At 42.1% G+C, this 26,435-nt stretch overlaps 1 protein-coding gene across 10 annotated transcripts in view; it reads left to right on the plus strand.

The window, feature by feature from the left end:
* Nucleotides 1–26,435, plus strand: part of otof (otoferlin) — a 93,927-nt gene that overhangs the window by 57,502 nt on the left and 9,990 nt on the right. For 5 of the 10 annotated variants that reach the window (XM_087148346.1, XM_087148352.1, XM_087148353.1 and 2 more), the window contains 11 exons: nt 1,810–1,836; nt 2,290–2,421; nt 3,596–3,772; nt 4,705–4,796; nt 5,706–5,876; nt 6,278–6,438; nt 14,081–14,223; nt 14,998–15,185; nt 16,792–17,033; nt 17,300–17,478; nt 18,730–18,830. In XM_087148346.1, coding sequence (XP_087004472.1) covers nt 1,810–1,836; nt 2,290–2,421; nt 3,596–3,772; nt 4,705–4,796; nt 5,706–5,876; nt 6,278–6,438; nt 14,081–14,223; nt 14,998–15,185; nt 16,792–17,033; nt 17,300–17,478; nt 18,730–18,830 — 1,613 coding nt within the window. The other 5 variants (XM_087148348.1, XM_087148355.1, XM_087148351.1 and 2 more) reach the window with 4 other exon arrangements.

Consider the following 26,435-nt stretch of genomic DNA (forward strand, 5'->3'; position numbering starts at 1 on the left):
CAATGTTGTGATGGTGGGAAGGTTTGTTTTTCATTTGCTAAATATGGTACTTGATCACCAAAGTTCATCCTTCTTTTTCAGAGGGTCACAAATGCAGGAAAAAGAGGGAAACGTACTTTAAAATTGCCCAAAGTCTCCCCAAGGAGGAAGCAGAACCAAACCAAAACAAAAACCTTTTTAAACGCCTTTAATTGATGGCAGTAAGACTTAATTGCCAATAAGGCTGGTTCCAGAACTAAAGGATCAACATGGATATGATTGTAGCGCTGATAGAATTCACGCAACGGCACATTGCATGGACTCTAGCTGTCCAGATATTAGAATTAACCTTCACCGTATTCCTCACTAATTGTCACTCATGCACTCTGTCAAAAGTGTTAAATGAATCCCTTTTGCTGTGTGTTCTTAATGCAAAAAGTGATTGTTTTAGCCACTGAAAGCTTCCAACAGTCAGTACAGAATATTACGGTTGTCAACCCAAGTTTCGGAATAAATGGTGTAAATTCTTGTTGTATAATTTGAAAACATGGTTACTGTTTATTTTTTCAGTTTGGAAAATGTTCTAAGTCCCATGCAATATGTGCATTTATTCCATTTAACTTTTTTCTAGAAGGATATGTCTTTTCACATGATTCCCCCCCCCACTGTTAATGAACGAGGCTTTTCCATCTTTGAAGCATGCTGGTATATACAGGGGCATAGGTTGGTTTGGCCCAGGGGGTTGCGATTTTCAAGAAAGTGGAACTCCAACTTTTAGCATTTAAACCACGAAGACATTAATGTGCACATGAAAAGGAGATTGCCCCAGGTACATGTATTTGCTGTTTTACTTTTCGGTCATTGTGTATCAAAACCTACATGCTTTTGCCTTAATAAAATAACATACTGCTCTTTGGTTTAAAAAATAAAAAAATATGAACACCTCAAGCAGAACTCTCTTCTGCTGGCGGGGGAGGGGGTACATCCACACCCCTGCATCCCCCAGCCTTACACCCCTGAGATATTTTGTTATATGGAACAGCTTTAGCATGGTTCATGCACATGTATGTGAAGTTGGGGGCGCAGAAGAAAGAAACAAGACCCATTTCAGTTGGCTCATGGGTGGTCTATATGCTTTGAGCAGAAACACCCTCTCATCAATTGAAAAGAACCGGGTTCAATTTTTGATGGGGAGTGTTCATTTTGTTGTTTTAATTCAATTCAATTCACATTTATTTCCTTACTCGTACAAGAACTAGGCAGAATAGGGCACAAAAAAGTAACAAGTTCCATGAAAGTAATTTAAAACAGAAAAATGTTTGTAGATTAGTGCATGCATTCCACAGTCGTTTATGAATGAGCGAAGTGAGTCTGCGGAGTTGCCAGGAAAATTGCACCTTCCCTTGGTCTAGCCCGGGGCTCATCTGGGAAAGGGATAAGTATTGACGATGACCACGGTTCAAATCTGAGTGGATTACTTTTTCATCTCATTGTTTGTCTGTTTCCTGTTAGAAAAGATAACTCTGAAAGGAAAGATTCAGTTTACTGGCCATATTTGTATTCCTGAATTTTGTTTTAATCAAGCTCACTTTGCTGCGTCATCGACTTGAGCCTCACGTATCAGTTTGGCTGCCATCACTTTGAGTGATAACAACTCATGGCATGCTTTGAGTGTGACCTTCTGCTGTGAAAGCCCTGTTCATTAACAGCAGTGGGTAGTTGGGTCAAATTTTCTGCTTATTATGGCCCAAGATCTTACACTCTGACAACAGCTTTTTATCATTTCTTCTTCTCTTTCTCATGGAACATCACGACGTCGTTGCTGTACAGGATACCATCGAATGTGTGACCTTTGAGGTGGGTTCAGTTTGTTTCTGTACGGTAATGTTGTTCTTATTGGCAGAGCTAATTACAATTACTCTCAGCAAAAGGAGGCTATCATTAATTAACAGTGGCACAAGGTGAGTTGGTGCCAATTTTCAGTAAAAAAATTGGTACCCCTCAGCATTTGTCAGCATCTCCTTTGAAATCAAAATCTGAAAGTGAAATGAACATTTTGCCAGTGATCAGACCAGAAAAAGGTGTAAACGCAGTTTTCATTGCGACTGTTTACTTGGGCATATCCCTGGATTACCAAAAACCAAATAAGATGAAATAAGAAACATTGTCAAGGTGAAAGTGTCTCCTTTACAAGTATGTGTACTGCTGGTTGACATTTCATGTCTGCAATAGACAGCGTTTACCATCACCATTTTCGTGGGATGCATGGTACAATTATGCATTTGTCTATGTGGATGTCTGTATCCACAGATCTTTTTGACGGAGCTGGAGAGCGTGCATGATTTCCACGGCTTCAAGGAATGGCTCCACACCTTTGACCTCTTCCGGGGCAAGAACACCGGGGACGACGATGGGGACAGTAGACTGGTTGGCAAGTTTAAGGTTGGTAAACTTCATCAAACTGGCCAGATTCAGCTCGATAGTGAACAAGACTACAAATTTGGGACATTGCAGCAAACGTTGCTGCAGGTTTGTTTTTTTTTAAAGTTCATCGCATGTCGGTTTGGGTAAATTTTGCAGCCGGCATTTTTCCAGGTGCCAAATTCACACTTGTGAGTCAGTTTGCAGATGAGTTGAGAGGCAGGCACCCGTGCAAATGAAATCTGTGGTACTGCCATCTCTTTGGTCAACTCCACACGGGCATTGTGCAACAGAGTCAACTGAAAACTTTTCTTATCAGGGGAAAAGTTTGAAACTGTGCGAACGACTCCGTCAGACTTGGTTCAATTTTAAATAGAGGTTTGAGGTTTGATGAATGTAGGGTATGTGTGAAGTGTGCATCGAGTGGTGATAAAAACACATTTAACTCGTAGCACTGACACAGTAAAAATTGCCTCCCAGTCGCTCTTTGCATGCTGCCACCGTAGGCATGCAGAGCAGCTTTACACAACAGATACAGCCAGTCCAGCTCTTACACCATGCGATTGGACAGTGATCCAAAAGTGGTTCTGACGCGATGGGAAACTAGTTCTACTTCTCTCATTTCAAAGCAGCCAATGTTTTTTATACATGTACTCCACCCTGTATGTGTGTATTCCTGGTGGGCTCAGAGAAGGACTTGAGTGTAGACTTGAATAATGTTATTTTGTGACCCACTTTGCAAAAGGTGTATTAAGTCGCGCAATGCAAAAACGCGTAATGGCCCATTCCATGTGCAAAGAGTGAAAATATTTGGAAATATATTGATGCCAATTGCTTGACTACAAAACTCAGTTGCTAAGGAAAATGAAGAGAAAGTCTAATTTAAGTGTAATGTTTCTGTTTGTTATGTTTAAAGGACATTATCTGAAGAAGCATGTGTGATAAAATAAAATTATATGAATATGCAAATGGAAAATAACTCCAAAATGCAAAATGCCACTGGAATGAATTATATATCAAATGAAAGCTTAGGATGTGAACTATTTGATGATATATATAACTCAAATCCCCAAAAATGTGACATAATACACCTTTTTGCAGAGCCGGTCACACTTTGCATGGACGTTTTGGAGGAGTGTTGATTACTCAGATTGAATCTGTAAGGTTACTTTTCCTGGTTCATTTTTGGCCACAGGGAGCACTGAAGCTGTACAAGTGGCCCCTCCCACCGGAATGGGAAGACGTCGGAGTACGGATTGACAGCAATTCAGGGTTCTTCCAAGGCCTGCCTAGCAGCGAACCCAAGGGGGTGATGGTGCGGGTGTACATCATCAAGGCTATGGATCTGCATCCGACAGATGTCAATGGAAAGGTAGCTATATGTATCATGAGCAACCCTGACTGACTGACCGACTTATGGATGAATGGATAGACAACCTGACTAAATGTCGACTGACTAACTGATTGACTGACTGAGGACCGGCCAACTGAAATACCTATCTGGAACCTGACTTGACTCAACCTGACTCACTGACCAAATGATGGATGAACGGATAGACAACCTGACTAAATGCTGACTGACTGGTTAACTGAGTGACTGATTGAGGATCAGCCGACTAAAATACCTATCTAGAACCTGACTTGACTCAACCTGACTGACTGACCTACTGGTCCACCCCCTTACCCATAGACAGGACTGCACCATGCCTTGCTTGACTTGACTGAGTGCCTACTGGCTGACTGATTTACTGCTAGAGTGATGGACTGGAGTAGAAGCAACCCAATCTGACCAAACCTGACTCACTGCCTACCAACCAATGACTTACCGACCCTGTCAACCTGATCTGATTGATATAAATCTTCATTAAGTTGTAATTTACATGTAGTCTTGATAGAACAGGTTGCAGAAGAGTACGACCTTTAGAAAACAATTATTGTAAACACACACAGTTTAAAAAGTTGGGAGTTTTACCAAGGAATCACAGACTTTAAATTCACATTATCTTGCAGTCACAGCAGAGATTATAAAGATTAAAAATCACAGTAGTCTCCAGACAATTCAATCCAATTTTGATCAGAACCTACCCAAATCTTCCAAATTCCTCAACATTTCAGGAAAACAAAACCACATTTTGCGACTGAGACTACTTTGGATACAACCAAAGCATAGTGCATTTGAAGTGGAAATCACAAGGGGTAGAACTTACTCGGAGGAACGCACGCGTGTGAGAGTTTTCCTTTGGCATTAAAACTCGTGTTGTTTTGGGGCCGTTCGTTTTCACTGATCTCCTTGTTTGTCAACAGGCGGATCCCTACATAGTCACCCAGATTGGGAAGCACAAAATTAATGACAAGGAGCACTACATCTCCAAGAACCTGAACCCAGTCTTTGGCAAGTAAGTCTAGAATCTAATGATTCCCTCTCCTAGATCCGGAAACCAGTCATTGGTAATTACACCAAGAATCTAACCCTAGTTCCTGCAAGAACCCGAAACCAATCTTTGACAATTACACCAAGAATCTAACCCTAGTTCCTGCAAGAACCTGAAACCAGTCTTTGGCAGTGACACCAAGAATCTAACCCTGGTTCCTGCAAGAACCTGAAACCAGTCTTTGGCAATTACACCAAGAATCTAACCCTGGCTCTGGCAAGAACCTGAAACCAGTCTTTGGCAGTGACACCAAGAATCTAACCCTGGTCCCTGCAAGAACCTGAAACCAGTCTTTGGTTCATTCCAAGATCCTGAACCTAATCTTTGGCAAGTAAAGTCTAGATTCTAACCACGCTTCTTTCATAGGATCCCAAATGCAGCCTTTGGCAACTGAGTCTTGCATCTAATATCCCTTGACCTGGTTCAACACTGCCCCCGAGCACTTCCTCTGAAAAATGGCAGATAAAGATTTTACTCGTGGTAGTCTACCAGCGATATCAATAGACTGAAGAGATAGCACCTTCACAAGACTAACTTAAGTTTAAGAAATGCATAAGCAAATTAAAAAACAGTTACTTCAGTGCAGCTATGAAAACATTAATATGCCATTAAGTGCATAGCGGCAGTGGCAATTGATTTAATAGAGGCTTTGTGCGGTAGCCATCTTGTAGGGCAGTTCTTTTGTTCCATAGGGAAACCTTCTTTGTGCATTCTCTATGGAATAAAAGCATTGGCCTGCAAGATGACAGCCATGCAAACCCTCAATACATGTAGTGGATAATACTCCACCAAAGAACAGCAGAAATTCAGAGCAGACACCTGGGGATATTCCTTCTGGAAAGAGATACTATTTGACTCCTGCCTTGTTCTCAGGTGCTTTGAGTTTGAGGTCACCTTCCCCCTGGAGTCCAAGCTGACCGTCCAGGTCTACGACTGGGACATGATCGGCTCGGATGATATGATTGGTGAAACAGTCATTGACCTGGAGAACCGCTACCACAGCCGGCACCGGGCCACATGCGGCGTCAGTAAGGAATACGCCATGTAAGTCCAGAATGCTGCCCTGACGGGATCTTTGGAAAAGCCTTCACATAGTGAAAATGGTTTTTTGTATGTCAGTTGAGTAAACCATACTGAAATCTTTTGTAGAAGAGCTCAGAAAGGAAAGGAGAAAAGTAGATGGAAATAATCCACTCGCGGAAAAATGCCTCAGAATTGACCATTGCTCCCCCCTCCCCGAAAAAATTCCTGGTGACACCCATGCTCCCCACCTCCTCACCTATCAGAATCTACCCAGATGCAACATTTTTTCTGGGTACGCTTCGCCCTCACATGGTCTGCCAACAATTTTATGGTCGGCCAGCTGCCTCTCCCTACCTCAAAATTTGTGGTAGCAGTGCCTGTCAGCATATTTCTCACCAACTTCCTATCCCAACACTTTTCAGTTATGGCTACAACATCTGGCGCGACCCGGAGAAGCCCACGCAGGTCCTGGCCAAGCTCTGCCGGGAGCTCAAGCTGGACGGGCCCCACTACAGCAAGGGCAAAGTGGTGGTGGGCAAGCACGAATTCACCACCACCGAGTGCTTCATCGAGGATGAGAGCGGTAAGATAAATCTCTTCCCCCCCTTTTTTTTTGCTTTCATTCCTTTTGGCTTCGTGTCAATCTCTGAAATGTGACGTGTGATTGCCGAACAGGACAAGTTTTGAGCAGTGACTACAGTTATAGTTTGTACGACGTCACCTGTACAATGGATGGTTGGTCTACCGAGCCAATCATTTGAAACCGGGCCCCGGGGCACGCTCGCAATGCTGGTTTGTAACCTATGTCAAAATTAAGTACAGTGGGAACCAGTGACGAGTAAATGATTGCAGTTGACGTCAGAGTAGCAAAGTGCAGTGCAGTATACAACAAGCGGCAAAATGTGACGAAGAGATTTCCCAAAATGGTGTCACAAGGGTCATTCGATTGGCACTGTATTGTGCACATGTGTAGACCGTTTTTGCCCACGTGACTGGATTGCGCTAAATGTGAACAATACCACCACGTGTGGACCGCCTCGGCCACGGTGATTGCATATATTCCTAAAGGCAGCTCGCAACCACGTGCAAGTGCACGTGCGAACGCTGCACGCTTGACGAGTTTATCTTGAATAAGTAGATTACCAACACAATACTGTGCACTCGTTACCATCACAACACAGTGCAGTCCAGCGCGATTGTGACATCACAGGAAAAAGGTCTATTGGTAAGAAGCACATAGCCAGTGGTGGAAGTATTCTTCGTACCTAAATGTGCCTGGAGTAAGTGATGGGTGAACGGCAACCTCAGTTAGGTAAAAGCTACCCATTTAATTCATGTAAACCTCCGTATAAACTGTTGTCAGTTAGCTGTGCTAGCAAGATTCATGGGGTACAAATGAACCCCCTCCCCATCTGCCTAAGGGTTAATTGGCCTCAGTGAAGCATATTTGAGGGTGATATAATTGTTGACCAGCAATTGTTTTAGGCAACGTCAAGCGCAAGGTTCGTTGTGCTGTTTGCGTTTACAATTAATAGCCAAAATGTTGCCCCTTCTTTCTGGCAGCTTGTAGTCACTTTAAAAGTCTTAACCCTTTAGTTCTGCTTGGACTTCTGCAGAAGCCTTCCCAGTCCTGCAGGTTTTTGCCCCTGTAAATGTTAAAATGGCTGGCGTTCCTCTTCTTTGACCTTGTTTCAGGATATTCCCGGGTTGCTGCAAGCCTAAGAGCATTTTTTGCCTTTTCGTCTGGTGAAAATTTGGATGCCAGGTTTTTTCCATACTCAAATATGAAAGCTTTCAAATTGTGGGTAAAATGTTAACTTTTTTTCCCATGTGACTGAATTATGATTACAGAGCAGGTTTCATTTTCTATAATCAAATTTGCCATCAAATGGACTCAAATCAAGTTTTCTATCCATGACAAAAAAAGTTCATCCTTAACATTCCTTCATTTTTATGCACTTTATCTGCCCCGAGCTGAAGTGCACCCCCAATTGGCAAAAAGAAAGACAGGTGGTTACAAGCGGGTTCTTGCACGCATTCTGCAAAGACCATACATGGCGGAGTAAATTATTTACGCGTACTCATCGTGTTCCGCATCAAACGCGCATATTCTTGTGCGCCTCACGGCGCACCTATGCGGTAAGTGCTAAGAAAACATGCCCTCTTTAAGTTCCGCTCGGAGCGGATAGACCAGTATACAGAAGTTTTTAAACTGACAAATTTATAACCATCAGGAAAACATGACTAACATTGGGGTAATTAATTGGCCCTATTACTGTGTCATTTGCCGTACTATCAAGACCTTGGATAAAAGAAAGCAAATCATAAATTTGTTTGGTATTACATTAATTCATTCAAGGCACACAGAGTGCTTCAAATTAAGCATCCTTTTTTCTCTCTGTTGCATTGTACTTTTGCTGCTCTTATAAATTCAGACTTTAGAGGTAAGAATTTAACCTTTAATCCCCACCCAGGCTGGTGGCCAGGCCGTATTAGTGCTACATTGCTGTCTAGTGTCTTCCTGTAGAATTGTGATTGGTGTATGGCGTCCAAATCCTCCTATCTCACTTTTCTGCAAAGTTGACATAAAGTCAGATGTTGAGAACAGAAGGCTTGTTTTCTTAATTTACAACACAGTGAAGCCCAAAGGGCTATGACGTTTGTAGCGAGTAGTATTTGATGACAGAATATGATAGATGGAATTGACAGTAAATCTGTGTGTACGTGCAAATGGACCTTATAGCCCACTGGTAAGGGTTATTTCCCAGTTTTCGGTGTCCTGGAGAAAAAAAGTCTGACAAATCTTGGAGCTTTCTGTTCAACATTATTTCCTGCTCCCCACTGCAAATATACACCATAAATGACTCGCTAACACAAATACAAGTGTGCTGTAAGGGCCTAAATAATGGAATCTTATTTCTGTAAAAATTGTATTCATGAGTTAATTTATTCCACAATCCCAAGATTGAGCTGTTTTTCTGAAACTTTCTCTGCATGTTCATTCTCTGCATGGTTGGTGAAGTTTTTCCCCCCGTCATAAGCTGCATGTGTCCTTTACTTTATAAAGCCGTATTCTACTCGAGATTACTGTCATGTGCACTGCAGCTTGCCTCTCCTGTAGTGGGGGCTTGGTAGAATGTATGGCTGAAGTAAGAAGCAGTAATTTGATTGCTGATGGGAGTTAGAAGAGGTTCACAGGTAGAGTTGGTGTAAATGAGTAGAAGTGTTTAACACATTATCTTTATGGACTCGACGAAAAGTTCCTTCGTGCGTGGAATGTTGTGTCCCCTACACTCCTGCTGGAGTATTTCTGCTCTGAGTCCACACCGAATAGTCGCTGAGTGCATGTGTGTCTGTGATGTCTGGCTATGTCTTTGTAGTCACCGTAGAATAGCATTCCAATGTCAAAAATCTTGGAACGTGCGTGTTGTACCTGAATGACGCCAGTTGGGGGAAAGCTGGGAACCACTGAACATTTAAGTAAGGATGAACTGGTAAGAAATGGATTTAAGCTGGTGATTGTTCAGAAGGCAGTATGGCCAGAAATATGACACTTTGTTTCTAATGACATTTGAATATGTTTCATGCCTTCAAAGCAGTCAGTCGTGCAGGCTCCAGTGCTTTCAACGGTACTAAAACATTTAAAACTCCATTGACTTCAGGTAAGACCGCCGACAAGGTACATGCGCACTGAATCACATATAAACACAGGTGATGTGTACATGTATGCACACAGGACCCGAATCCTAACTTTCTTTTTTTTCCAATTTCTTGGATGACAACAAATGGACTCTTCTCCTGAACGGTTTGTAATTACCCTATCCACTTTGAGCAGAAGTACCCCCTCGTCGGTTGAAAAGAGCCATGTTGGTCGGGAGTGTTCATTTTGTTGGTAGCCACAGAGCCATAATGCGTGCATGTCAGTGTCACTTGTGAACCGCCGAAGTGCAGTTCCACACCAAAGGAGCCTCCTTTGCTTGGAAAAATGTGCTGTCTCTTTTGGGGTGGATAGCACCTGTGGATGCTGAACTCGATGGGGTGGACTTCTCTTGGGAATTTCCAAAGTGGAAATTTATGCACGTTGACAGCCACCTCACAGCCACACAACAGGTGCAAAATCTTTCAGACTTTTGACAAGAAAAGGACGCTCTCACTTGTCAGTGCGAAAATGCAGTGCAACAGCAGTTACAGACCGCATGTTGCTTGTTGCATCCCTGTTGTACACGACACAAATTAATTTCAGCCCTTTACTCTGTCTTCTTAAGTACACATGCAAGGTGCCTGTCCATCTTTGAGGCATTGTGATCCTGCCAGAAAGCTCTGGGTTATATGTCTCTTTTTGACTTTTCATTTCAGATCTGTAGCGACACAGGAACATCGCAAGTTTTCTAATAAAACTGTATACTTCTGATTAAATTACCTCTTGTATACCTGTTGCACAATATGCAAATATATCTACAAGTCTGAATGCTTCACTTTATGTCCCATTTGGCACATACACCAGACGTCTGTCCTCCACTCAGGGAGACGGGAAGAGAATAGATTAAATACAAGAAGTTCACCTGTTGGCCTTTCGTAGTTATGGAGATGTCAAGGGAAATCTCTCCAGAGTGAGCCTCATGTGGCATCTGTTTGCACTCAAGACGGAGGCCACTCGGATGAGCACATGTGCACTACGGGCTGGTTGGGTGCTGGTTTGAGTCTACCCTGGCCGCTGTAGATGGCTCACTGTGGGCAAAACACTAGAATGTGATGTCTACACTGCAAAATGGTGGCAAAGGGCAAAGTGGGTGGGCGGGCATTGTGTCGAGGGGGCAGTTATTTTGTCAGGGAATTTAAGGCCTGGTTGTTGGCGAGATGCTGTGTCCTCCCAAAAATTCAGGTCCCCACAAGCCGTGTTACGGACATGGTGAAAAACTCTGTTCTGATTTAAAAGAAACTTGTATATCTCATATGTACAACTGATATCTCAAACATACATGCATGATTTCGTGAATCATAACCCGTATATATATGTATGACTTTCCATGTTGTATGCACTATTTTTCTTGCACTCCCGTCACTTGGGAATCGTAAAGATGCAATTTGTGAGTGTTAATCATAGAAAAGCTTGTGAATGTTACTATGTGCAGCTTATGACCTGTACATATGACTTTGAGCGATGAGTTTGTCACCATGTCCCCGATACGGCTTTGTGAGGACGAGAATAGTGAGCACCTGCAGTGGAACTATGACGTTCACTTTACACGCAGTTCACTATACACGTGGTTACAGCTATTGGGTTGAGAATAGCCTCGTTATCTTTACACTAGTGTTTCAGAATGACCAGGGTCTTATGCCATGTATTTGTTCATTCCAAACAGGTGTAAGCCTAGCGTTGCTCTTCTTAATTTCCTTACGTGTCCTCATTTTTCAATGCGAGCACTGTCTCTACGCAACACTTGTTGCAGACAAGTGCTGCAGCAAATGAACCATTGAGGACTGTAAACATCTGCTTGTGTGTGCAGGTTCCGACAAAAGGACTTAACTTTTATTAAAGTTCTGTGTTTGAGCTCTAAAGGTATCAAACATGTAAGTCCAAATAAGGCTTGGTTTGGGAAATCCCCGGCTGAACACGGCAGCGGTTAGTTCCGTTGTCAGTCATAAAAAAAATCTTGAGTTCTTAATTGCTTATATTTCCACATCTGTCAATCAGACGGCACCGGCTGGGTACCATCACCTGGAGGTGAGTAGACATAACAGGCGGTTAGCAAACAGTTCCACAATGATCAAAGTAGCAAATACGTGAACATGCCTGACTGCTTCGTGGTTCAAGTTTTGCAGTGCGAAGGTGGATTGGAACCCAAGTTGTCCTGCTTGGAAGTGCAGGTGAAATGACCCACTCAGTAGGGTAGTGGCATTCTGACACATGTACATGCAGATTATCAATAACCGTTGAGTACACTAGTTAGATATACCGGCACATGTATATGCACATCACTTCGGCTTGTACAGTGTCTGCTCATGTTACGGTGCTTTGACAATTTTTGTCTCAAGTCACCTCATGCTGCTTTGCCTGGTAAAAGGTGACTAATGTTTAACAGTTGGAATAAATATTTTGAAATGTTGTTGATGGGCTCTGCCGTCTGTGGTGACATAATTTATCCTAGGCGACGTGTATGACCTGGAGGTGGCACTGGTATGCTTTTGCTTTTGTGTCAGCATGGCAAATGAACATGTGCAGCAATTGTTTTGGGGACTTAACAATTTTACCATGAGAAATCCTCACCTGGTTCCATACTTAGATTTCCATTGTGAACTCGTTTCCACGCGATGGAATTCGGACTTATCACAATGATGGACTTTTCCCCTTCACGTGCCAACTGAGTGTATAAGTGAAGGAATGTCAAGCTTGCTAGGGTGGGATTCGAACCCACAACCTCCAGCTTGCTAGTGGAGATGCCTTAACCACTCAAATCACCGAGCTTACAAGGGTGAGCTGCCTCATTCTGGTGCAAAACACCTGTGGGTATCACGCTCAGGGATGGCTGATGGAATTTACACATCGGGGTGATTTCACTTTTAATTGTGGTCTTTTGTCTTTTATTGTGTTTGTGTCTTGACCCAAACCACATTGAAATTTGTACTTCGCTTAAAAATTAAATATCAAAGTCTTGCTTTCTTGATACATTTATCAAATGATTTTTAGCTCAGAAGATTTGTTGAAAGTCTTGGAAAAGAATTTGATAGGAAATGGAACTTGCTCTGAATGTGGATGATAAATAGCCAGAGCCAGTCAACCACACCGTATCCATATTTATCAGGATTTCAAACAGGAGCGATACATCAATATGGACAGCTAAGCTTGCTCTTCCTAATGCAGACTGCAACTCAGTCACTGACTTCATGTGTCATTTGCACAGAGCGGGTCACAAATGCAGTCATTGCAACATTTGTTCCCTCAACCCCAAGGATTACTCATCTTTAACATGTTCATTCCATGTGTTCCAAATTATTCCAAATTTGCCCATACCTTGGATATTCTGTTCTTGGCAATCAGGGAGTGCCCTTTTAGTGGGGGGGAGGGGAGTGATTTATGTTGTGTTTAATCAATCCCTTTAATTGACTGTAAGAATCTGATTTTGTGTCTTGTCTTTTGCCTCTGACTGTCTCAATTTGCAGGAAACGATTATAAGTGTAACTCTTCACAGTGTGAATTATATCTGTGACTTTTGTGGCAGTTGGTTTGAACAGTATTATGCAGTTTTTGTGTTGGGTTCTCTTTATACGTATGAGTTTGAGCATGTAATTCGTTCCAGAATACACATGCCAGCACTTCAACCAGTGGGTTGCAATTGAGCACTCTTCGTGAGTAGGAGTGCTGAAACTCATTCTAAGTATTAGTTCAAGTATTAGCTCTGTATGCCGTCCTTTGTTATGGTTGAGTATACATCTTCATAAATTTGCATGCTGAAAATTTGTCCTGAGTATTTGTGCAACCATGAGTTTTGAAAGGGTTGAATCTTTGGTTGTACATTTTTATTGAGTACAGAAAATGAATCTCGAGTATGAGTACAGGCATGAGTGTTTCAATCCATGCATGTACATGTGAGTGCATTGTATTGAGTATGAATACAAGCATGCTGCCTAGTTAGTTGAGTATATTTTAGTTAGAGCTTGAGTACAGAAGAGTACTTGACTACATGTATGAGTACAGATTTGAGAGTGTTAGTTCTGTGAGAACCCCAAAAGGACTGGAGAAGTGGACATTAGTGCTCATATGAATCATTCAGTTGTGCAATTCAGCAAATTCTTGCACGGCCAAACTTTGGGCCAGGATACATCTCTGGTGTTGCACTTTAATACCACGCTCACACTTATCAGTGGGGAAGTCAAGTTAACATACTTGTATGGTTGAAGACGTCATTATAATCAAAGAATCTGTTTTAGAATTTTCGGAGGTGAATGACAAGATTTTCCCATTTCAATGACATTTGGATTCACTTATTAAATTGAGTGTTGATCTCCACATGACAGTTTACCCCAGTTAGAACGAATTAGAATGATACCGCACCAAAAATGAAAGCCACTGGTGGCTTTCTAAAATTGAAGAAAGGCATTGAGTTTGAGGCTACTTTGGAAGGAAATTTTAGAGAATTTTTGTGACAAAGATCTTAAATATCTGGAAAAACCTGTGTTAAAACCAACGCTTGAATTTTCAAACTATTTCCTGCGTATCTTCATAGGTGTGAAGAAACCCTCTGATGAACACGCAGCATTAGAAGCTCTCAAGAACTTTGGCAAAGTGGAGAAGGTCGGCTGCCGGCTGGTCCCCGAGCACATAGAAACCAGATCGCTCTACCACCCAGACAAACCAGGCATTGAGCAGGTAAGCATGCACATTGGGTGATAGACTGCTTCGCAGTCATATTGGGGAAGAATTCGTTGTCACATTACTAGTAACAGAGCTACTGATGAGCAGAGAAATACTGCCTGACAGATTTTCTCCTTCGGCTGAGGGCTAGTTACAAGCAATTCACAAGTTGATCCTAGAAGTTTCCTTGTATGGAGGGAATATGCAGTCGTGCTGGCCGAAATTCTTGCAAACCTCCCCCCCTCAGTTGCACCCATTGGGGGCAGGTCAGCGAAGTGGTTCTTTTCTCGCCTTTCACCTCCGAGTCCTGGTTTGGTTCCTGGCCCAGTCTGCAGGTGCACAGGGTGGGTGTTCGGTCCCTACTTGATTCTGTTGGTTTTTACTGAGATTGTTCTTCTTGGGCTTTCCTCAAACCATCTAAACCAGCAATTCTGATTGCCTCCTGTCTACCGTTTTGTGTGTTAAGCTTGCCAGCTCTACCCTGCCTGATTTGGTGAATCCTTGATTATATAACCAGAAACATTTGTGACCCAAACCTCAAAAAATGAGTCACCCGGGCCTCTAGTGGGCTGAAGGCTTAAGAGAATCCTGCCTAATGGAAATCTAGAGGAACCCACAACATTTTCACCCTTAAAATGTCCTTTTTCACGAGGATGCTCACAGATCCATGGCTCGTTTTGCTCTTTCTAGTGTAAAGTAAAGGAAAATTGTTGAGAAATGGTGTCAAGACGCCAGTCACATTGAAGAATGATAAACAATAATGACGGTAACTTTTGTTGGCGGTGTCAGGGCCGTTTGGAGATGTGGGTGGACATGTTCCCCATGGACATGCCCCTGCCGGGGGCCCCCGTGGACATCTCGCCGCGGAAACCCAAGAAGTACGAGCTGCGGGTCATCATCTGGAACACGGATGACGTGGTCCTGGAAGACGACGCCTTCTTTACTGGAGAGAAGAGCAGTGACATTTTTGTGAAAGGGTAAGGTCGGACCTAATCTTCCTCAAGAGGCTACGGGCATTTACCACCCACTGTAGTCAAGTCTTTGCCGAGTCCATAAAAGTGTATCTCTCAACCACTTGCAGACAGTATCATTTTCGGGTGAAAAAGCCCACTTTTTAAAAGTAAAGTGTTTCAACCAACTTCTCAAGAAGAGCCCAGTGCCTCAAATACGTATCCTTGAAATTCATTTGCACAGTATTTATTCAGTATACGGGTCAGATATACGGCTCAGATACGGGTCATTCCATTAGGTTGGGGCACAATTTGTGACGGTGTCCATGCTACATGGTAACTTTTACCACCTGTCATGACCTGTAGGTCATTTGCTCTGTAAAAGTAACACACACCTCTGTATTCGGCCTTGCGAGATGTATAATTCCGAATCCACATGCAGGGAAATAGCTGTTCATTTTTACGGAACCCAAGTGGACACCATCACAAACTGTGCCCCAACCTCATGGAATGACCCATATTCCAAAGCCCCACCACAGACCAATGTCAAATCAAATCAAACCCACATTTATTTCCATGCTGTCTTTATTTACAATAGAATACATGTGTGTTCTTAATTACATAATACCGAGATAAATGAAATATAAACACAATATCTTAATAAAAATTTTGTACATAATACTTGAATGATGGCAACATGAAAGTGAAAGTGGTGAAGCAGTAGCTTTTGTACCCTTACGTGGGACAGGACGAACGCAAGACTTAAAACAAGTAACGTATGCGTACAAAGACGAAAACGACAGTGCGAAGTGAGATCCAAATAAAAATAAATTAATTAAATTTCAATCTCTGTGTAAGAAGTTTGCCACAAATGGAGGCCATGTATGGCAGCCAAGTTCAAGTTTAACACAAAGTCTCCTGAGACTTTGTGGATATAATATGTGATCGAAACAGGTGGGTGTTAGGGGCACAGGTGTGTCATACATAGTGTGGACCTCTGTCCAAAAGAAGTCCACGTGATGCATGGTACGATGGCATTGTGTGGACTTGCACATGTCCACACAATGCTTTCCCCTCTCTGAAAAAGAGCTTTATAGGCATTTGGGGGTCAAGGTTATCCATGGCAAAATGAAGAGGAACAGTCAAGGAAATCATCATCGAAAATCCAGCTCGAAGGAGTTATCCTAATGGGAGAAAAAGGAGCATTTTAACAGGAGAACAAAGGAATGTCCACATTTCATATGTAAAACTAGTGTCACTGTGTCTGCATGTTCTCCATTGGGAGCTCAGGAAATTGTTGGCATGTTTCAACTCATGAGCCACCCCTATTATGCAGATTGCCTGACTGTGTTTATGTGACCAGTTCACATTGTGTGGACTGCTGAATGGTTACTATCACTACTTCTTAATGGCTGTTTAACGTAGCTCTATCTAGGGTGGCCTCTGAGGTTTCATTTATGTAAGGATTACATCTTTAGAAAGGAGCCCAGAAATGTATTGCAGGTACAACAAAGTAGGTCTTGTGACAATTCCTAGGCACAGGTTGGTCAAGAGCATAGCTAAACAGTCACCTAATTTAAAACAGGTTACCTGCCTGAATTTTCTCTCAATCTTGTTTCATGCCCACCTGCAGCTGGCTGGTCGGGAACCAGACTGACTGCCAGTCCACGGACGTCCACTACCGCTCCCTGACCGGCGAGGGCAACTTCAACTGGCGTTTCATCTTCCCCTTCGAGTACCTCCAGGCCGAGGAGAAGATGGTCATCCGCAAGAAGGAGTCCGCTTTCTCCCTGGACGAAACAGAGTACAAGGTCCCACCCAGGCTCAACATGCAGGTGTGGGACGCCGACCACTTCTCGGCGGATGACTTCCTAGGTACATTAGGCAGGACCGTTTGTAACCAGATCCCACAAAATGAGTCACAACATCCGTGGGACATACTTCATGTCTGCAAAATGCCCTGTAAACCATTCCACTTTGAAACTCTTCTTCAGCGCAGTCAGTTGCTTGTGTATGTCTGATATCAGTTTCATGTATTTACCCTGAGAACAGCATGTAACCATCTGATAGTTTCAGTATACGACAGCAAATCATAAAGTCATCGTGAAGAACTCCCAAGTCCCTGTTTTTTTATTCACCAGGATCCGTGGCACTGAACCTGAACAGGTTCCCCCGTGGTGCCAAGACCGCCAAAAAGTGCTCCCCCGACCTCTTGAAGACGGACGGCAGCGTGCCCCAAGTCAACATCTTCAAGATGAAGCGTATCAAGGGCTGGTGGCCGTTTATCGCCAAGTCACAGCAGGAGGAGGAAGAACTGACGGTATGTTTTCCACTTTAATGCGCTGGTTCTTGGTTAAACCCTGTCGACAGTCAGAGGCGTAGTGACCCCGGGCAGCATCCTAACCCCCCCATAACCGATTCCAGTCGGCAAATAGAGCTTCGATCGGCGAATGAATCGAAAATTGGTACATAAATGATTTACGTTGGCTGTCGGCATTTCCCCTGAGGCATGAAATGTAGCATACCACGGATTTCCATTTAATTTGACACGAGGTTGGCAAACCAGTCACCTGTCAGCACTTGACTCTGGCACACCCCCCTCCCAGGTGCCTTCTTTACGCCCCTGCAAACAGTAAAATGTTGTATGAAACATTGAAATGTTTGAAACGGGCAAAATATACCGGGTGGCAGCCAACTTCTCCTACACATATCTAATCACCACATAAACTGAACGACCCAGTCAATATTTATATGATGTACCGATATTTCATATTGCAGTGCCATATTGCTCAACACTCCTTGGCACGCCCAAGTTTTTACCTTTATGGGCTGGTTCTAGGTCACAAAGGATCTTTAGGATGGTTAAAACATTCTTAACCCCTGTGTTATATTTGGCTAGAATTTCAATTTTTGAAAAGGCATGCATTGAAACACAGCCAAATCCCACAAATAATGATCGGTGCAGGAGTCATATGAATGGTATTTCTACATGTACAATACTTCATACAGTGCTCATTCTGCTTCACACTTTGTGCATGGCATGCCCATGGAGCAGTTTTTGTAACCACAGCGTCCGTGCATCAGCCAAGCTCAAGTTAACTACACGGTCTGCCTCCACAGTCTTCTTGTGTGGGCGTGTGGTTATGCATTCACTGCTTTCAGGGGAGGTTTGACAAATTTGGACGGAATTGTGGAGACATTTCTGTGTCCCCGTAACGTTTTGGTCCCCACAAAATACGTGAAATATCGGGTGTGTCTCCCACAATCACGGAACGAGGGTGCCGGTGTGTGTGGGTGCGTACTAAATAGATGGGGGATGAGCACGTTTAAATGCCGGAGGTGACGCAAGGCACACTTGACATTTTAACATGCTGGCCATACCTGTGTACACAGATAGCCAGGTCGTGTTCTCTCTCACACAAAGTTGCCAACTGCTTTGTGAAATAATTAGCTTTGAAAATTTTTTTTAATTTACGTAGTTAAATCATTTTATTTACCTCTGTCCAACGTCTTTATATTTTACCTATTAAAAGTCAGATATATCAACAACCCGGCATAATATTTCTCATAGGGCAAAGTCGAAGCCGAGATTACTCTGCTAACTGAAGAGGAGGCTGAGAAGAACCCAGCTGGCCTCGCTCGGGACGAACCGGACCCGCTGGAAAAACCAAAGTATGTACCCAAACATCTCATTTATTCACATTCTCTGCTTATACCATGCTAACAATGAAGGATAAGTCACGAAAGGAAGATTACAGGTACCCCAGCAGAAGAACGTCCTTAGGAGTGACTCAACTGCTTTAAGGAGAATGGAGGAACTCTTTGGTGTCAAGGCAGCAGAGAAAAACAAAGTTAGCCATTATTGACTCTTACAGGTTGATAGCAGTGTGCACCGCAGAGCTCAGCGGGAACTGTTGCATTCAGATAGTCCCAGAGAATAACGTGCGTGGTTTCCCCCTCTCATTAAGATCAGGTGATTTGATCAGGTGGCCGGCACAGCTGTTCGTCTGAAAAGATTCATTGAATCAACACTAGAATCTTGAGATGACGGGCTCAACTTTCCGCAGGTCATAGCCGATGATAATGGTTGAATCGTTATCATTGGCAGACCCAGGGGGGAGGGGACAAGGGGGAAATGGGAGAGAACTGTTCATGTGATGTTTAATACCGCAAACATTATCATATTTAGTACTTCCAGCATGCATTGCCGAAGTATGTCTAATAGTGGTGTGCATGTAAAAATAGTGTGCTTGCAGGCACTTATCAGCTCTGTTGCTCTAAAGTCTGCACTGCTCACGAGGCGCTTGTATTTTAAGACCCCATAGATTTCTTTTAAAAATATCTGCTTTGAGTTAAAAATATCTATTTGAGTCAAATACCCCTGTAAAAAAACCCAACAAGTACAGTAGGCCTATGCATTTTCAGTTTCAAAACTACTGTACGTTAATGATTTTACCTGTGGTGAAAGTTTGATAAACAGTATGTGTTTGTTTGTCAGAATGATTTTCTATGGAGGATTTCAAATTCAATGCAAGTTGTATTTTCACCATGCAAATGTACAAGTTGAGCTGAGCACTCAGAATCATTGCAATTTTAGTTGCTTTTTATCAGCTGGGTAGTCGTCACTGCGTGCTTCTTGTAGAGCTGACTTCTTTTAATGAGTTCAAGCGCAAGACATTGACAATGCTGTCTCGTTTCTCTTCTCTCCAATCTCATTGTCACTGCCCGTCATTTACTTGTGAAACACATGCCTACATTTCATGAATAACTTATCCAAATTGTGTATCCCTCATAAACAATATACATGTACCTGTTGTTTTCCGCATCTCACAATACTAATTTACAAACTACCAATTTCTTCTCACAACATGTGCCAATGATGACAATTCAAATCTTTAATTCGCTCAATATAATTTATGTCTTATGATTGTTTTTCTCAATAATGGTATATGTGAAATGCAATGGATGCATCTGCCTTGATACGGCAACTACTTTTCATGGTCAAAATTTCCACTCAAAATCTCTCCCAACTATCTTACTATTCTCCTTACAATGTGCCTTGTATGTTTCTGGTTTTTTTTTTTTAATTTTGAATTGATAAATTTCTGGTGACATGATATGACTGTTTTCCCTCTGCTGAAACTGCTCAATTAATTGCACATGCAAACTTGCCTTCTGTCTCACTTTCCTTTCCATTTTACTGAAAACTTTGTTTTTGGATGACAAATTTTTCTCCCAAACTACAAACTGATCGATTTAAAAAAACAAATGTACATGCTTTTTACCAACCAACCTCTCGACTTCTCCGTATCTTGACCCATGTGCGCAATGCGTCACCATTCACACTCCATATCGCTTGTCATTCGGCCATATTTAACCCGTTTGCACCCATTCAACTGGTCTTGCGAACAACAAAATCAATGTGCATCAATTGATGATACCACCAATTTGCCATTTTGCCCAACATTACCCTGATTGCCATGCCCCATCATCCCCGTCAAATGAAATGATTCATAATTCAACACCACCCCTCCAAACATTTGTCAACATCCTAAAAAATTTGCAACACCCACCTTAATAAAAAAAATGACCCAAACCAACATTTTCATTTTTTTTTATTACGGCTGTCATTCCAATTCGAAAATTCTTGCACCTACAACATGGCAATTAAAACTTCTGCATTAATTCCCAAATGCCATGCATCCAAACCCACAATTCGCAACTTTGAAATGGCACTGCATCAATATCAAAAACCATGTTCACTGCCGCTGTATGTCTTTGAATTGGGCAATGTCCCAACGACACCCCCACGGTCATGAAAAAAAAATAGGCGACCCGATTCCTCCTTCCTGTGGCTTTGGCACCCCTTCAAGACCCTCAAGTATGCCCTCTGGCACCACTACCGCCACCTCTTCGTCAAGGTCTTCATCTTGGTCTGCCTGATTGCCCTGCTGGCCCTGTTCGTGTACTCCATGCCGGGTTACGCCGTCAAGAAAATGTTCGATGCATGAGTGGTGGTGGGTTTCTTTTGATGCTATCCTTGTATGGCTGCTATCAGGTTGGTGGTAGGTAGTTGGTGGATGGGTGTTAGTGGGTTCAGATGGGCGGAAGGTATGCATAGTTCGGTATGCAAGTGGGTACCTTGTGGGTTCTTATGGCCCCTGGGTTGCACAGTTTCATATGCAAGTGGGTATACCAAAGGAGCTGATAGGCTCAGGGTGTTTATAATGTGCTATTCAAGTGGATACATAAGGCCTTTCCCGTGTTAAGTGGCTGATTTCCTTTGTATAGGAAAGGCAGAAACAAGTTACGGGGACAAAAATTTGACCCCATAATGTTTTTGGCCCCAAAAGCTGCCAATAGGCATTTAAGCAACTGGTTTGTACCAGTCATTGTGTATCTAGTTGATAACCATTCTATTACCTATGATATTGGATTTTAATGTCAAATTCCATATATTGGATGCCCTCCAAGAGGGAAGCAAACTTCATAAGCTTGTTTGAAGTTGGATTCAATCCAGGAACCTTACCTATATCCCTCTGACTACAAGGGCAGCCATTGTAACTATTCATCAATATTTTGAATGCTAATTATCACACTGTTATCGTACTGTCGGAGCACTCGAGTATACATGTATAATTATCACTAACATCAGTTCAGGGCAATTGCAAAAACCCTAACCATTTCTGCTCTGAATTTTCTTCTCCTGATCTCCAAAACATACGATGTGCCAGACCTTTTCTCGTGCTTTTTAAACTTCAGTCTAGTAACCAGTCACCCCAATGTCTAGAAAAGCGAAACATTCTCAATGTAGATAACTTATGCTGAAGCCTCATTGCATTTATACAAGCATAAAAGGGGTCTAATATACCACCTGAGCGTTTCTCTGCTTTGTAATAGTTTTGCTCTTTCCAAGGTTGCCCGATTTCCAGTTGGTAAACTGAGACACAGTTGTTTCTGAAACTTCTCAACACATCTCTTGAAATTTGTGCACCTGACTGATCGGGGCAAAAATTTCTTCAAAGTAGGCCTCCTTAACTTTGCCACTCTCTCTGCAAAGAACCTCTTCAAAGTGTTTTTAAATAGGGAATCTGGCAGCCTTATGCTAAAATACTGTTGTAAACTTTTCTACTTGTTCTAACCCCAACTAACTCCTTCATCGTACCCTCTTCTCCCCTTTTTAACTCCCTAACCAGCCGTCCCGACACCTCCTTTGTCTGGTTCCTCAACCCCCTGAAGGCTCTGCGCTATGTTATCTGGGACCGCTTCAAGTGGACCATACTCAAAATCCTGCTGCTGTTCCTCTTCATTGTGTTCCTCATTCTGTTCTTCTATAACGTGCCCCCCTTCACGGTCAAGAAAGTGCTCGGTGCATAGATTAGGGCACGGCGAGAAAATCAGACTGCTGTTGGGTGCCGGTTCATCTTTCGTTAGATCGCACATCCGCAGAAATAACCCCCAAAGTTTGCAGCAGAATTCACAGACATCAAGGTTGTGCATGGCAGCCGTTTTCTGGGGCCAATTTCATAGAGCTGATTAAGCACAAAATCTGCTTAAGCAGGAAAAAAACTTTGCTTAATAAACAAAGGTTACCCAGCTCAAACTCTATCTGATTGTCATGCTAACCAAAAATCAGCTAAATACAATCCCAAAACAATATACATCACATGGAGTTTTGGCTGGTTACCTGATTTATCAAGTAAGGTTTTTTTGCGCTTAAGCAAATTTTGTGCTTAAGCAGCTCTATGAAATTGGACCCTCGTAAGAGCTTCTGTTCCACAGGGATACATGTGAGTAGATCTTTTCTGCTGGATCCCCTCTGTAAGAGAAGCAGTTACCGAGAAGATGGCCACCATGCACAGCCTCTATGTGCTTCCCGATGAACCAGCGTCACAAGGGTTGCTCGCGTACTAGCAGTTTTGACAGTTCAACAGGTAGTGAACCTCACCCTCTGCCTACTGGTGCAGAAATCTTGTGACTGCATTCACTTCACCTCCTTTTGTAGTGAGGCTAACGCTACAAAATTAATTTGTACGTCTTTTGGCCAATGTAAGGGCACTGTATAGTGTGGTTAGCCAGAAGTATCTGCACCAGTGATGAAGTGGTTCTAGGTTAGAGTCACACCTGAGTGGACAGTTCTTGATGGCTCATAATGCCGTGATGCGGCGATTACAGCAGTATAGGAAGACTTCCATTATATTGCTAGTAGACTGACATTGCACAGACGTGAAGCTCCACTTTCACTTGTTCCACACGTGAAACTTGGTGACCAAAACAAAGCAGTCTGTGCAAATGGCTGCCTCATTGACAGTGTTTGGCTGCCTCATTGACAGTGTTTGGCTGCCTCATTGACAGTGTTTGGCTGCCTCATTGACAGTAATTGGCTGCCTCGTTGACAGTGTTTGGCTGCCTCATTGACAGTGTTTGGCTGCCTCATTGACAGTGTTTGGCTGCCTCATTGACAGTGTTTGGCTGCCTCATTGACAGTGTTTGTCGGTCATCTGAAATCCTGCCATCTCATGAAATCATGGAAGCTCATCAAAATCATCAAAAATCATAAAATGCGAAAATCTTGTCAGCCATGTTTACATTTATTGGCAAAAACAACGCATACAAATGCAACACTGTTCAGCTGTGAATTTTTAGCCCACTCTCCAATTGACGTGAGTTCCTTTCAATGCCCACATGAAGTCTTCAAGAAATGAGTAATTGCAGCTCTTCCAATCACATTTTTACCTAGTTCTTTTAACTGTTAGGGTTTTTTGTAAGTATGAATTATATAAAGGATATATCAGGGGCTATATTTATTTTAATACAAAAATATATTCCTTAAGTAACAATTTTTATTTTATAGTGAAAGTGGACTTTAGTTATTCAGAAAATAGCTGTCATGGAAGAGTATTCTCATTTCAATTCCAAATTTCTTTAGTCCTATAAAGAAAACTAATGCATTTAAAGTGCCAGGCACCTGTTGATTAATTTGTCAAAAGAAAACCCTTTTGTGTACATACATGTATAAATCAGCACACCAGTAATGTATAACAATGTATGAATGTATTTTTGAAACTGTATATGAAAACATTATATGAATCTATATAGCAATGCAATAGTGCAATATAGTTGTGAACAATTAGCTGTCACAAATTTACAATACTCCAAGTTGTTCACAAGAACTATATCATAACTGTAGATTGTAAACTTTTTATAAGCGTAGGTTCTTGCCAAAATAATGAAAAAAGAGACCTTTCTATTTCTAAACATCACAGAAAGCTCTCCAAATTTTTTTTTTAAGAAAACAGTGTTAGAAATAAGAAGATGTAAAGTTTGGCCCCTGCATGGCAGAAGTGTGTAATTAATTTTTGTACTGTGATCTGTGTGAAAAAGAACCGCCCAGATTCTCCTCTGCCAGACATTATGACAACTTATCCTGATTGAGTTTTTTTGTTGTTGTTGAAAGCTATCTTTGAAGTAAGGTCATCAGTGCATGGTGTCTGGTCCTACGTTGTGCCTTTCATCATGGACCGATATTGAAAGTCGTCGAGGGTGGCGACCCTCTCTTTTTAAAATTCTTAACCTGTGTGCTGTACAGTTCTTGAACCAACATATTAGAACATCTTTGTAACTAATCAACCGCAACTTATGAATTTGAGTTTCAGTGCAACTATTTACTCTCATTTTTTAACGTTTCACTCACACCTATAAAAGTGCATCACTAGTTTGGAAGAACTTGAAATATAATAGATCACAATAAAAGTTAATTCCCAGCACTGACAAATCTGGTGCCTGTAGCTGTTATTAATTCCTTGAAGCCGTTTTTGGTATCAGTGCTTGCATGTGTTTGCTCTGCCATCATGCAAATTAACAACACCAATTGCTGTTAGCTTTGTCTTTTGGAGAATTGTTTTAAATTAGATTAGTACTTGCACCGGAATTGTTCTTTCTAACCTTATTTTTGGTATGTCTTCATCAAGCTGCATGGAATGGTACATGGTACCTGAGTAGAGACTGAGTGCTAAAGAGTTGAGTGCTGTATGTCACTCAAGACTGCATGAACCAAGGTATTACAGTCACAGACTGGTATTCTATAGGATTTATGTGGACCAGCACATCTCTAATTAGACTTCAAGTACCAATGCTCTCTCCAAAGGTGCAGATAGCAAGCAGTAAATATATGATACAGGTGCTTTCATTACAGACTGAGTGCTATGAAGTGCAAGGCTGCAGCAGTGCAGGTCGCATGAATCGAGGCATGTCGGAGGCATACATGTGTACTTTTCTCATTTCATGAATGTACCTCACCCTCGTTTCTTCTCTGGACAGCACTTTGTTTGCAACTGAATCGTTTTGTGCATTTTATGTTGTTTGCGACAGTCCATAACTTTTTTCTTTTCCTAGTGTTTTTATTCTTTTCATTTGTCAAAACACACCTGTTTTTTTGTGTGAATGTGAACATCCTGCAGTGATGAGTTTTAACATTTTGTTTGTTCTTTGAACTTTTATTTCTCACATTGTTGTCTTGCATTGTTTGATTCTGTTTGCTTTTCACAGATGATGGCTATGGACTTGTTTTTTACACTGCATATTTCAGTCATGTTATTAAATTTCAGTGCAATTTTACTCATTTGTCAAGAATGTTATCTTGTAGTTTGTGTTATATGGATGAATTGTCTTACAAGAGATAGATGCATGTTAACCTTTTACTTTTTGAATGCACTTGTATTAGAATGTTCAAATTCCCTTAGACGTGTCTGACGTTAATAATCATTTCCATAAACTGAAATCCGGCTCAAGGAGTAGGTAGCCTACTTGAGGTATGGAAGATATAATAGGAGGGCGCTATTTGGTTTTGGTAAAATCTTTTATGTTTACTCCAAATTTACCCACTTCAAATAGCGCCCTCCTGTGGTGTCCACCATATGTCGTAAAGGCTTCATCTTGAATTGCATTTGTGATGTCAGTTAAGGACATCCAGAGCTTGTGCTCAACACTGCCACGAGCACTTTGTTTCATGCTACTGCAGTAAATTTAGTTTGATCCAGTTTGTGTTGTGTGAGTCTTAGTTCATTGTTTGGGTTATAACTTCCACCACGAACCTGTAGATTTGAAATTCACCTGCACTAACCCATCGTTTGGAAGACTGTATTATGGTTTACCCCTTTGTTCATGCCATCCATACCAACGTAATCATTTTTCCTAGTCATCTTCCATTCCCTGTTCATGGGACAAGTTACCCCATTTTTTTTTCCAGTCACCGAATTGTGTGTATGTTAAACAGGG

Source organism: Acanthaster planci, linkage group LG18, assembly GCF_054643075.1.
Source record: "Acanthaster planci isolate LZ-2023a linkage group LG18, COTS_SCS, whole genome shotgun sequence".
Lineage (NCBI taxonomy): Eukaryota > Metazoa > Echinodermata > Asteroidea > Valvatida > Acanthasteridae > Acanthaster > Acanthaster planci.